Source organism: Aplysia californica, unplaced genomic scaffold, assembly GCF_000002075.1.
Source record: "Aplysia californica isolate F4 #8 unplaced genomic scaffold, AplCal3.0 scaffold00665, whole genome shotgun sequence".
Lineage (NCBI taxonomy): Eukaryota > Metazoa > Mollusca > Gastropoda > Aplysiida > Aplysiidae > Aplysia > Aplysia californica.
In genome coordinates this window covers 346,570-358,735 of record NW_004797935.1, presented here as the reverse complement: position 1 = coordinate 358,735, position 12,166 = coordinate 346,570, and the positions used below count along the sequence as shown (strand labels likewise).

The window sequence follows — 12,166 nt, the reverse complement described above, 5'->3', positions numbered from 1 at the left end:
TCCTTCCACGTTTGGCTTTGACATAGGTCTTGTGTCTTTGCAAGAAGGAGTCGCAGGGCTAGCTGTTCAAATGTTGTAAGCCCAAAAAACAAAATTTTTCAGGTGAGAAGAAAAAATGGTTTCATTCTTTTTAACAATTAAACTAAATTTATGTATCTTTTCTTCTCACTTTCAATTTTTTAAATTTGAATTTTATTTTTTATTTCTTGAGCACATGCAGCTGATCTCTCAGATTAAGGAACTGCAATTTTTTAAAAATTCAACACTTTGGGCTTAGCACTTGTGAACAGCTGTCCGACGAAATACTTGTAGCTCTCAGCTCAGAATCTTCAGGTGAGGGTGCCTGTACCAGTATCTTTTATTGGTCCCACACTGGTTTGAATGGGGGGAGGGGGTGTTGTACTGTTGACAAAGTGGCTGGTTGTACAAGAAAACTAAACCACTGTTGGAATGAAAGTTGAAGGAAAAATATGAAGGGACAGAAGTGTTAATACCTTTTTCTGGTTCACTCTTCATGTGCCCTGTATTTTGCTCCTTTTTGGTGTATTGTGACCAAAATATATTTATGTGTAAAGCAAAGAAATTTCCTCCAAAGTCCTAAATGTTTTGGTTGTTGTTGAAATTTCTATTGCAGAGTTACGTCATTGTGGCTTTGGTGACTTTAGTGTCACTGGACGTACGCTGTCCTTGTTGAATAAATGTCCAAAACTTACTTTTGGAGACAAGAAGAATGCATTTATTAGTTGAACATAGTTTAAGGTAACATGATATAATACGTAAAATTGCTGGTATGGTAAGTCTTGCTATGAACTTTCATTTAAAGTATGTTTGACAAAATTTGCTTGTATATATTCATTTGGTATTTGAAATGTCTCGTTACAATTGATGAAATGAAAGTGCAGAGGTGGCTCTTCTCCTGGATGTTTCCAGATTTCCTTTTTACTCCCAAGTCCTTGGTGCATGTTTTGCATAATTCAGGTCCTTGTACATGGTGCTCTGCTCACTTAATTAACGTGAAAGCACAGGATTTTGTTGGGAGAGTTCAGTCCTCACCTGACCGGACTAGCGGTGGTTCTGATCGGACGGACGAGAGAGCAGCTCATCTCAGCACCTCCTTGCCACACTTGTAGATCTAAATGTCTTTCCTCTAGGGTTCTACTACTTTTACGACGTCTTTAAGCCTTTCATTTGTGAGGCATGCTGACAAAATGAGTTACCAGTATTTCTTTGATTTTAGCTCATAGATGCATCAAATTGACAGTACGTTGGGTTTGTACAATTTCTTAAGTATAGTACGAAATGATTAAAAAAAACATGTTAAAGTGGATGAAAATGTCGTCAGTTAATTAAAATTCTTACAAATTTGTCCCCTCTGTCGATTTTCAGGGGATGAAAATTGATGAATAATGAGAAGTAACTTCATTTTGTCAGCATGCCTCACATTTGTTGCGACGTTGTTTTTTTCCCCCTTCCTCTTTATGGAGCCTCTATCGTTGGTTCACATGGTGTTTTTTCGCACCTCATCACAGAGCAGAAGTTGTGTGTGTTGTTGTTTTTTGAAGTGAGGCTGATCACGAGATATGTTTGCTTTGTGACCACTGAACTGTGTGACTGTAGAGACGCTGTTGTTTGTGGCAGTTTGGCTTGTTTCTTTACAGAGTTGTATTTTGTAATGCCACTTTTTGTGACTGAAAGCTACAAAAATATATTTGCATCAACACCTTGAACAAGTGTTCTGCTGTTGTCTTTGTTGTAGTTTGGATGTGGGGATGTTCCTGGTTCACGACGAATTGGTGGGTGGTTGGCGGGTGCTCTAGTGTGTTTTGCTTTTGCTTACCAATCAAACATCTATCGTCCTTGTCTCTCTTACTTCTTTCTTGCGTTTGTTACTCATTTGTAACACCTCTAATGTTCTGCACTTAAATGACCTAATGTGTTGCAAGTGCCTTAATATGCTTACTAAAACGAAAACTTTCCATCTATTAATTCTGTCTGTGTTGGCATATGACTTATTCTTTTGATGCACTTCTGTTTACTCAAACTCGAGTTTAGTAGAATCAGTCACCTGGGGTAAAACTGTGATGGTTTCAGAGGCTGAAGTTGAAGTTCAAACCTGGATTGACCGGCGTCTGTGGTGTAGCGATAAGGCACTTTATTGTCACACACAGACGACCGAAGTCTGAGTGGGTGGTTGGCGGGTGCTCTGGTGTGGTTTGCTCCTTCTTTTCTATCAAACATCTATCGTCCTTATCTCCCCCTTCTTCTTTTTTATGTTTGTTACTCTCTTGTAACACCTCTAATCTTCTGGCGCTCATATGACCTTATGCAGTTGCGAGCGCCGTAAAATCTCTACTAAAACTAAATTCCTGACTGGGGAGGAAATATTTATCGAATATCTCAGTCTTTCTGCTGGGATGTTGTATGCCTCTTAGCCTGGGTTAGCCCTGACAGGCAGGGTCAGAAGCCCGCCTCCTATATGATGAAATTATGTTGATGGGGGTGTTAAAAAAGAACCCTACATGTAAAAAAATACCCTGAGTGGAGCAAACATTTTGCTAATTTTGCTCATTCTTGGAAGATTTCCTCTCATTTTGGTGCTGCCTCGAAGCTCAAAGCCTGTAGACTGACTCCTGCTGCTGTTTGTTCCTCCAACTGGCTTGGATAGAATCTCACATTATCTTGAAACTCTTATAATGGCCCATTAAATGGGCGTCTAAAGTGTAGAGGTTAGGTGCCTCTCTGTCGCAGGCAGGAGACCCGAGCGCATTTCCTGAGAGAGGACAAATTTTTATCGAGTAACTTGGTCTTTCTGCTAGGATATTGTGTCCCTCTCAGTCGAGGTTGGCCCTGACAGGCCTGATCCAAAGCCCGCCTCCTCAATGATCTAAATTGTAGTGTCAAAGGGGATGTTAAAAAGTTTTGAAATTCATCAGGTATGATGAGTCTATGAGTGGAAAAATGGAGAGGAGAGAAGAGACTGAAAAAGCGTTACACGATATTGTCAACTTTTGTGTGTCAAATTCTCAAAGCAAGTCAAAACAAAAAATAAAAATTAGAACAATAATTGAGGAATGATTAAAGAAAAGTGAAAGATATATTTCTATTATCTATTCTTTATTTTGAATCTTTCTTTTTGATGTGCTAGATAGTCATACAAAAATGGGTATGCTAGATCCAGTTGAACATCTTCCTGCTAAAATAAAAATCACAGACAAGTTTGATATAAATTACATTTCCCAATATACCAGGCATCACAGTCATTATTTTTAATTTATTACTATAGAAAATAGATCAAAATCATCACAAAATGTACCCAGCTGTTTCTTTCTAACACTCATAACTACAAAAACAAAATTCTTAAATAAAAAACAAAAACAGACACAAAAAAACCCCCAATATCTAAATTTTTAGAAAGGAATATATTGAAAAAAACAAAACAAGATTCTGTAAGTTACCTCTTTCCTTCATTCACAAATACAAAGTCAAATCAATATAACAAAACAAAAGATACAATAAAACACTAAACAAAAAGAAAAAATTGTTTTGTAAAGACAAAAAAAAATCTGCTGTGGTGTGTGTTGTTCACAGCGTGTTCTGCGTTGTTCACAGCGTGTCCTGTGTTGTTCACAGCGTGTCCAGCAGACTGTCCAGGCGTGGCAGCGAGACGACCAGTCCCTTACGCTGCCGGACTGCGGCCACCACATCCCCCGCCTTGGTGCCAGGGGTCAGTGGGTCGCCGGGCATCACCTGCCAGTGGTCAAAGATGCACTGAGGGAAAGCCTGGCCACTCGTCTGGGACTTGAGCTCCTCCGAAAATCCTATAGCAAGCAAAAAAACCAAACATTGACATTGAGTCCATCAGTGAAAATTCTACATCGAAGAAAAAACCTACAAAACACTGAGTTTGTCTGTGAAAATCCTACATCGAAGACAAAACAGAAAGTTAAGTTGTCTGAAAATCCTACATCGAGAAAAATAAAACGACATTGAGTCCGTCAGAAAATCCTACATTGAAGTTAAAGAAAAAATACAAACATTGAATCTGTGAAAATTATAGCCTACATCGAAGAAAAGACCCAGCAAAACATTGAGTTCGTCAGTGAAAATCCTACATCGAAGAAAAAACAAAACATGGGAGTCTATTTGAAAATTTTACTTTGAAGAAAAAACAAAAATATTATGTAGTCTGAAAATCCTACAGCGAGGAAAAAAAACAAAACATTGAATCATCTGAAAATTTTTACAGTGAAGAAAAAAAAAATGAAGTCATCTGTGAAAATCCTACATTGAAGAAAAAAAACAAAAAAACATTGAGTCCATCTGAAAATATTACAGTGAAGAAATAAGCTCTCAGAAAATCCTAGAACGAAAAAAGCCCTAAAAAAATTAACTAAACAGTCGTCCGTGAAAGTCCTACAAAGAAGAAAAAAAATTTTTTTTTTCATGATTGTGGAATGTTTCTGAAACTTAACATAACCCCTTTCTGCTCTTCCAAAAGTTTTATGACAAAGAAAAAAATCAAAATAAAAAAAAAACCCAACAGATTAAGTGTTTCTGAAACTTTAACCCAGTTATGCTCTTCCAAAAACCCTACAACATAGTAAAAAACAAAAAGCATTTAGTCATTAAGTGAAAAAGTTGAATTGCGGCTGTTCACCTTGAAAGAGCTGTCACTGTCAAATGCATTTAGTCTTACGGGGAACATAAAAATACCTACCGGTACATTTCTTTTTTTAATGACCTCATTTGTATTGAAAGTGCTGTAAAACTCTTACTAAAACTGTAAATTATCATGAGTGAACTGAAGAAAGAGTTCCACTTCCAAGCAGCTGAGCAGACACAATGCTATCTACAACTACAACTCTTCACCCAAGAAAGGTCGGCGTGCGATCTTACCGAAGCAAATTGCAGAAGACACAGCTTATAACGAATATAAAAAAGCGACAGGCAAATTTCTTCTGACACAAAATGCGGAAAGAAGCATTGGAGAATATTGTAACAACAGGCAAGTTTGATGGACAGAGAGGCAGAGGCAGACAGAGGGAAAAGATACTGGACAAGATGGCAACCTGGCTAGGAGAAGCAAGAACAACAGACACCATTGCCACAACACAAGACAGAGTGATGTGGAGGTCCATGATCGCCCATGACAGTCGGCAAGGCACCGGATGATGATGATGATCTTACCGAAAGCCTCGTGCACAGGTAGGTGAGCCTTGATGGTGCAGAGAGGAGCCCCAGCGTGGTGTATCTGCTCCACCATGACGCCGCGTCGTCGAGACAACACGCTCATCACATTGCCCATCACTGACACCGGACACTGGAGGAGGGGGGGAATTGCAAGTAAAATTATAACTAAATTAAACTAAATTAACCCTATCCGTACGTCGTGTTTTACTATTGTAACCATACGACATGGGGAACTCTGTGCCACCACTTTCCAACGAGGAAATTTACTTGTTAATCTGATCCGTACACTTTGCATAACAGTCTGTCAAAATGATTTTTTGAGAAATACTGAAAGTTTCAAAGAGATCTTCGTACTAAAACTAAAAGTATTTTAAAATGTGAAGAATACAACCCTGGGGTACAAAATAACTCTAGGGCGTATGGATAGGGTTAAATTACATTCTATTGTTCTATTGTTCCCCGTGTGGGACTGGGGTTATATGGTAAACATACATAGTGTATACATAAATACTATAATTAAACATCCAAATATATATATACGTGCATACAAATAATACTAAATACACAATATTACACCCGCGCAGACAATTCTTACAAATATGCCATTGCTGATCCCCACCAAGCAGCGCCCTGATTTGTTTGTTTGTTCTTTTTTCTTGCTCAAGGACACACCTCAGTGACCACACAATAACACCCAGTGTCACCATAACTGCTTGACATTAAATTGACTAAGTCCAAGTCTGACCTCTCTACTCACTTGGCCACTTGAGCCTCCAAAAGGCATAAGTAGGCCTACATGATTGGCGATAGCAATAATAATGATGATAATAATTGTATTGATATAGCGCATACAGTATATCCACTCTGTACAACATGCTTTATGAGCTTTTTTATTACCCCCGGCAGACCCAAGAACTTACAACACTCCAAAACATTACTGACTTCCCGAGAAGTATACAGTGCTAGCAGTTGTTTAAACGCTCACACTCAAACACTTGTAAACTGACAAGATCTTTTGCTGTCTACAGCCCGGTACTCATTCTGATTTGGGTTAAGGGAAAAAAGTAATTGTATAGTGCCTTTTCCAAGGACCATCTCGAGTAAAAGAAAAAGTTTTTTGCTTCTCCTGAAAGTCTCTTATTTTCACACACTGCAATGTTGAATAAGGGCCATGATACTTCAACAGCTACAACAACAAAAGAACAACAACAAACTCATCGCCAACAACAACAACAAACTCATCAGCAACAACAAAGTACCTGTGTCTCCGCCAAGTAAACCGGCTCCAGTAAGGCTGGGGATGCAGTCATCACGGAGGCCAGAAGCGCCCGCCGAGATGTGGGGATGATCTGACCACCCCCGCGGTGGGCTGGGTCTGGGTGGATCATCGCATCTCTCAGGCGGAACTTGACCCCTCGCATCGTTTCCCCACACAGAACACCCTGGAATGACAAGAAATAGACAATGTCATGGCAATGTTTTTGTCACCAAAAAAACTCCAATGTTCTTATATTAGCAAGAAAGAGTGTATGCAATATTTTGTTTGAATGATTTACTCTTGTTATTTTTTTTGTGAATATACAACTGTATATTATTATGTGAGTATGCATGCTTTCATGAATATTATTATGTAAAGCGCATTGAACAATGATTGTTGTAACGTGGATTTATGTGATATAAATGTCATATTATTATCATCATAAGCGAACAATGTAATATTACGGGATTAGGGAAAAGGGGGGGTAAGAGCCTTAAATGTAAGAAAAGATTAAGAAGGGGGGGAAGGGGGCAAATAGTCCCTTCAAAAAGGTTTAAGATTATATTTGAACCGCCCCTTAAGTAAGTCTCACCTCCTCGGTGGCCCACTGGAACCCCGCGCACATGGCGTCCCTGATGACCGTGGTGTCCACTCCCTGGGTCGCGTCGACCAGCATATTGGGGCCGCTGTTGTTGGGGCCAAAACACCAAATCTTCCGCGACTCTTTGGGGTCAAAGTCGTAGACATCCACCAGGTGGGAGGATCGCTCCTTCATGTCAAGGCTCAGCTCACCCTGTTGTTAATAGAGACAATCCAATCACAAATATATAAAGATATATATATGGTCGCTTTTAAGCACAAGGGGGCTATTCCGAGAAATGCTGTTTTGAGAAAGTTGAAGGTAACGTTTTTGCCCCTTGTTCAGCTTCTTTAAAAGACAAAGAGAAATTTTCTCTATAACCAAGCAAATATATACACCAACGAAACCAAACTCTCCCATAGGTAGGGCAATACCCACTTTTGGCGTTGGTCAAGATTTCTGGTAACCCCTGAAATCTGGGTTAGCCCTCTTGTCCTTAAAAGCGACTATAATATATATATATATATATATATATATATATATATATATATATATATATATATATAGGCCTACATATATAGAGAGAGAGTGAGAGAGAGATAAAAAGATAGAAAGAGAGACAGACAGAAAGAAGAAAGAGAGAGAGACACAGAGAGAGACAGACAGACAGACAGACAGACAAAGACAGAAAGAGAGAGAGAGAGGACCGAGAGAGATAGAGAGAGAGAGAGAGTAAATCCATTGTATAATATACTCCTTTAGGACCCCAGAATGTGAGCATGTCGTTAGGTGTAGCATATACATTGTCATAGCCCCAATAAGTAAACCTACAGTGGTGTCCTGTCTGCCTTAAAGTTACAGCAACCCTCTGGAGAAGTAAGCCTTTGTTGCTGTTAGGCGGAGGTTGCTGCTAACTGGATTTTCAAATGGGGTGGGAGATTGGTAATCTGTAGCAACCCACATCCCTCACACACACACACACTCACTCTTTCTTATGAAAATGTGACATCTTCTTAAGCTCATTCATTGTTATGAGCTGTTTTCAGTGTGTAAAAAAAATGAAGATACGACAAGAAAGCACTGGGGTCGCGATAAGCATCGCCAGTGAGCCAGTGCGCCATCACTGGGCGGTCAAGTTACTGAACTAAAATAAAAAGTACTGACCCACTAAACTAAACTAAGAAGTACTCACATTTTCAATCTCTTCGCTGAGTCCGTCTGGCAGCGGCTCGGCTGTCATGAACACTCTGTTCAGCTTGTTGCTTGACTTGGCCAGACAGACGCGGTCAGACTCCTGAATCACCGTCTCACAAAACTTCACCACGGGCTCCGACCTCTGTCGACAAATAGAACACCGGTGATATGTGAGGCAGCCAGGTGAAATCAGGCTAGGCGTTCGTCAAAATGACCAAATCAAAGAAACAGGCATTTTCCTGGACGTTGGGTACTTTCTTCCCAATTTTCTTTTTTCAGATCAGCATCTTTTATCACCTATTAAAAACATATTTTAGGGTGGATTTTATAAAAAATTGTAGATAAAGTCACAAAAAATGTAAATTTACAGTTTTCAAGGACTCTTAAGCTATGGAGGTCAACAAACTTTGGAGGCCATTTTTTCGCTAATGTTACTTCTGAATGACTGAATCAAGATTTGGAATATTTTTGTCTGGTATCCCCGTGTTATACTGTATTACCAAAAATATGTATAGCATTAGCAAAACTCAAGCAAAACATCACACAGTTGGCTTTGCAAATTCATCCAGCAAGACTTTACAAAAAGTAAAAAATCGCGAGAAGGGTTACTGCAAAGTAGTCCCAGCGTCCATACCTTGATGGGCACACCGGCGTACTCCTCCTCCAGGTCCTTCAGGCAAATGTCCAGGTGCAGCTCTCCGGCCCCCGCCACAATGTGCTGACCCTCCTCGCTGGTGCACTAAACACAAACACACACGTACAGAGAGGAAAAACATATATTTTCATCAAAAAGGTGAAATTTTAATGAAGTTTTAGTTTTACAGCACTTGCAACACAATACGGTCATAGAACTGCCAAAGGTTAGAGGGGTTACAAGAGAGTAACAAACACAAAAAATAAGGTGGGGAGATAAAGATAATAGATGTTCGATGGGAAAGAAGAAGCAAACCACACAAGAGCACTCGCCAACCACCCTCTAGGTGAAATACACTTTGAGTAAAGAAAGGCACATCGACACAATTACTGTCATAGAGTGCAGGGAAAAAGCAAGACAGATACCCAGAAACAACAAAGGGAAAGAAAAGAATTAATACGACAAGTGGTGCCCTCCGACCACCCACAAAAAAGTGAAATAATCATAACGAATCAAAATGTGACCCAAAGAAAGGAAGGAAGTTTATGAACTGATACAACATAATATATATTTTGGACGGAACAGAAAAAAGAAAAATAAATCCTAAACAACAAAGACCAAAATTTTTGTGTTTCAAATAATCATGCAAACAAAGGTACGACATCTACTGAAAACCTGTTTTCATTTGTGTTTAAAACACAATATAAAAATAATAGATAGTGAAAATTATAAGTGTCTACTTTGAATAGTTATCAGACAATAAAATTGTTAAAAACACCATTGTCGACATGCAGGCAGTCGGGGTTACATTGGGATTACAGCCCCTGACAGTCAGTGAGTGTAACAGTATTATATTTTGGACCATAATATTTTGGTGCAACCATGTTGTGTGCCCTACAAGGGAAACTATTCTACTGTTCATGCTTGAGGAGAGCTCTTCAATAAAGGAAACTGCACTGGGCGTGTGGCGGCTAATGAACATGGTGTGTTGGTTGTTCTGTGTCCTGTATTATTTTTTATGGTATCTATGGTCTATCCGGTTTGATATCGACCATCCACACCTTTACAGTGAGTCAGACACGTGTCTGGTGTGAGTACCGACCTGTACGAGGGGTTCGGCCTTGTTGAGTCGCCTCAGACCCTCTACCAGCTTGGGCAAGTCCTGGGGATGGACGACGTCCACTGCCACACGCATCACGGGACTCACCGAGAACCGCATCACCTGGTGGCAGAAGCAAAAACTGTAAATGTGGCCTCTGCGGTTTAATGATACTAATAATAATTGCATTTATATAGCGTATTTCCTCGCTCTACAGCATGCTCATTACACTTTACAACAATGGTTTAGTGGCAAGCAGGGTCGAAGCGTGCCTCCTAATCCTATATGATCTACATTGAGTTGAAGGGGTGTAAAACACATACATTTAGAAAAAAAAAAAAAAATCAGGTTTGCAATAGCTATTACTCCCATTTATGTAAAGCCCTTGATTACAAAAAAAAAAACTTCCATCACGTTCTGCACTATAGTGCTGAGAGGGTACAATTTATTAAGTTTAAGGGTATAGATTCTGATTCATTTGCTAAATTTCCTCAGTGTCATAACTGCCTCAGGCTTTTTCAGGCTTCTAGTCACTAGTCCAGTAGAAATGCTTGTTATATACTTGTTTCATAACCTCAACATGGCTGAGTTTCGTTTAGTATACTAAAAATCCAATTATTGAGATATGATCACTATTGCTCAAGTCAAAAGGCTGACTTACACAGCACACGGTTCTTTTTAAAGTTTTCTCAAAACAAAACAGCAACAACAACAATAACAAAATAACTACAGCAAGTGTGTTATGACCGAGACAATTGCAAAGTTGAGCTCACCTTCAGGTTGTGTGCTTCCTCAAAAGTCGTGATGGTTCCCGTCTTCTGCAGGTACCTGTCCACACCAACCAGCCCAATGATGTTGCCACATGGGGCGTTATCAACAGACTGTACCTGGCCACCCATCATGAGAACCGTTCTGTGGGGGAAAATCAGCATGCCAATGACAACTAGTAGGTACACAATATGACCTCAAACTTTTATATGGAAATGAAAACATTAGAAAAATTGTATTATCAAACATCTATTCTTCCCCTCACATTGCACAGATACTTTTTAGAATAATCTGCAATGTACCTGGCTCCACAGGTTCATATTCATAATGTTGTTATCGATTCATATTCATAGAAGAATGGACAGAATTTAGCTCACAGTTTTGAAAAATGCTTTTTAATATTATCAAGATTTCATACACCTCTTTCCTTTCTTTTAAATAGCCTTCAGTGTGTGTTTGTGATAGGGGTAGGGTGCAAGAGCTGAGCAACAAACAGAATACTTCTCTATACTGGACACACTCACAACAAAAAAATTGTAATCCTGAAATCATTGCCACGACAAAATATGAATCTTTCATGGCTCTTTTCCCTTCCACAACCACCATGAATCAGCACCTCTAACAAAATATACACAAAATGAGCATATCTGACTCAAAATTAATTGTCAAGATATGAGGAAAAATACCAAATAATAAATCATTATTAATGAAAAAAACAAAAAACACACAAAAAAACAACTACTTTTAGTCTTACTTTAGACAAAACAGTTCACTGAAGTACCTGTTTCATGAATGTAATGCACATAGAGCATTTTTAAAATAGAAAATGGAAATGTGCAGCATAAATGCTATTTGTTACTATTATTATTATTATTATTATTATTATTACCTGGGTACATTCTTGACATACAGGTCTCGCTTTTTCACTGCATTTGGAACATAATCAGGGCCCATAATCCTCACTTTTTGTCCCGGAGAAACGGTGCCAGAGAACACACGGCCAACGGCGTAGAACCGACCCTTCTCCGCGGCCGGGATCATCTTTGCTACGTACATCATGAGAGGTCCATTGGGGTCACACTCCTTCATTGCTGGTGACATAAAACATTTCCTTTTACTGGTCCATCCACATGTTGTTTATATAGGGAAGGGGGTGGGGGTTGCAGGAGGATAAGTCTTTCAATTTCAATTTTGATGATCCTTGAATCAGGGGTTGAGTCCAAATTTCAACGATCATCGAAAATCCATGGTGTGTTTTGCTCACTGTTTTTCTATCAACTGTTTCAAATCAACAAGAGTTTCAAGCTGTCCTTTCATTTTAGCCTGAATTTCAAAGCAACGGTTTTGTCTCGAGTGAGTTTGACTTAAAAAAAAAGGATAGACTCACTTTTTCTTTCATAACAGGCTTGGAACTCTGGGATACACTAGAATCAAAGGGGGGGG

At 39.3% G+C, this 12,166-nt stretch overlaps 1 protein-coding gene across 1 annotated transcript in view; it reads right to left on the bottom strand.

Moving 5' to 3' along the window:
• Positions 1-3,093: 3,093 nt before the first annotated feature.
• LOC101855596 (elongation factor 2) overlaps positions 3,094-12,166 on the bottom strand; it is a gene marked incomplete in the record, with an annotated part of 14,787 nt that continues 5,714 nt past the window's right edge. Inside the window, 9 exon segments of the mRNA XM_013087976.2 lie at positions 3,094-3,818; positions 5,188-5,320; positions 6,450-6,632; positions 7,041-7,241; positions 8,221-8,364; positions 8,857-8,961; positions 9,959-10,078; positions 10,729-10,867; positions 11,613-11,814. Coding sequence (XP_012943430.1) covers positions 3,625-3,818; positions 5,188-5,320; positions 6,450-6,632; positions 7,041-7,241; positions 8,221-8,364; positions 8,857-8,961; positions 9,959-10,078; positions 10,729-10,867; positions 11,613-11,814 — 1,421 coding nt within the window.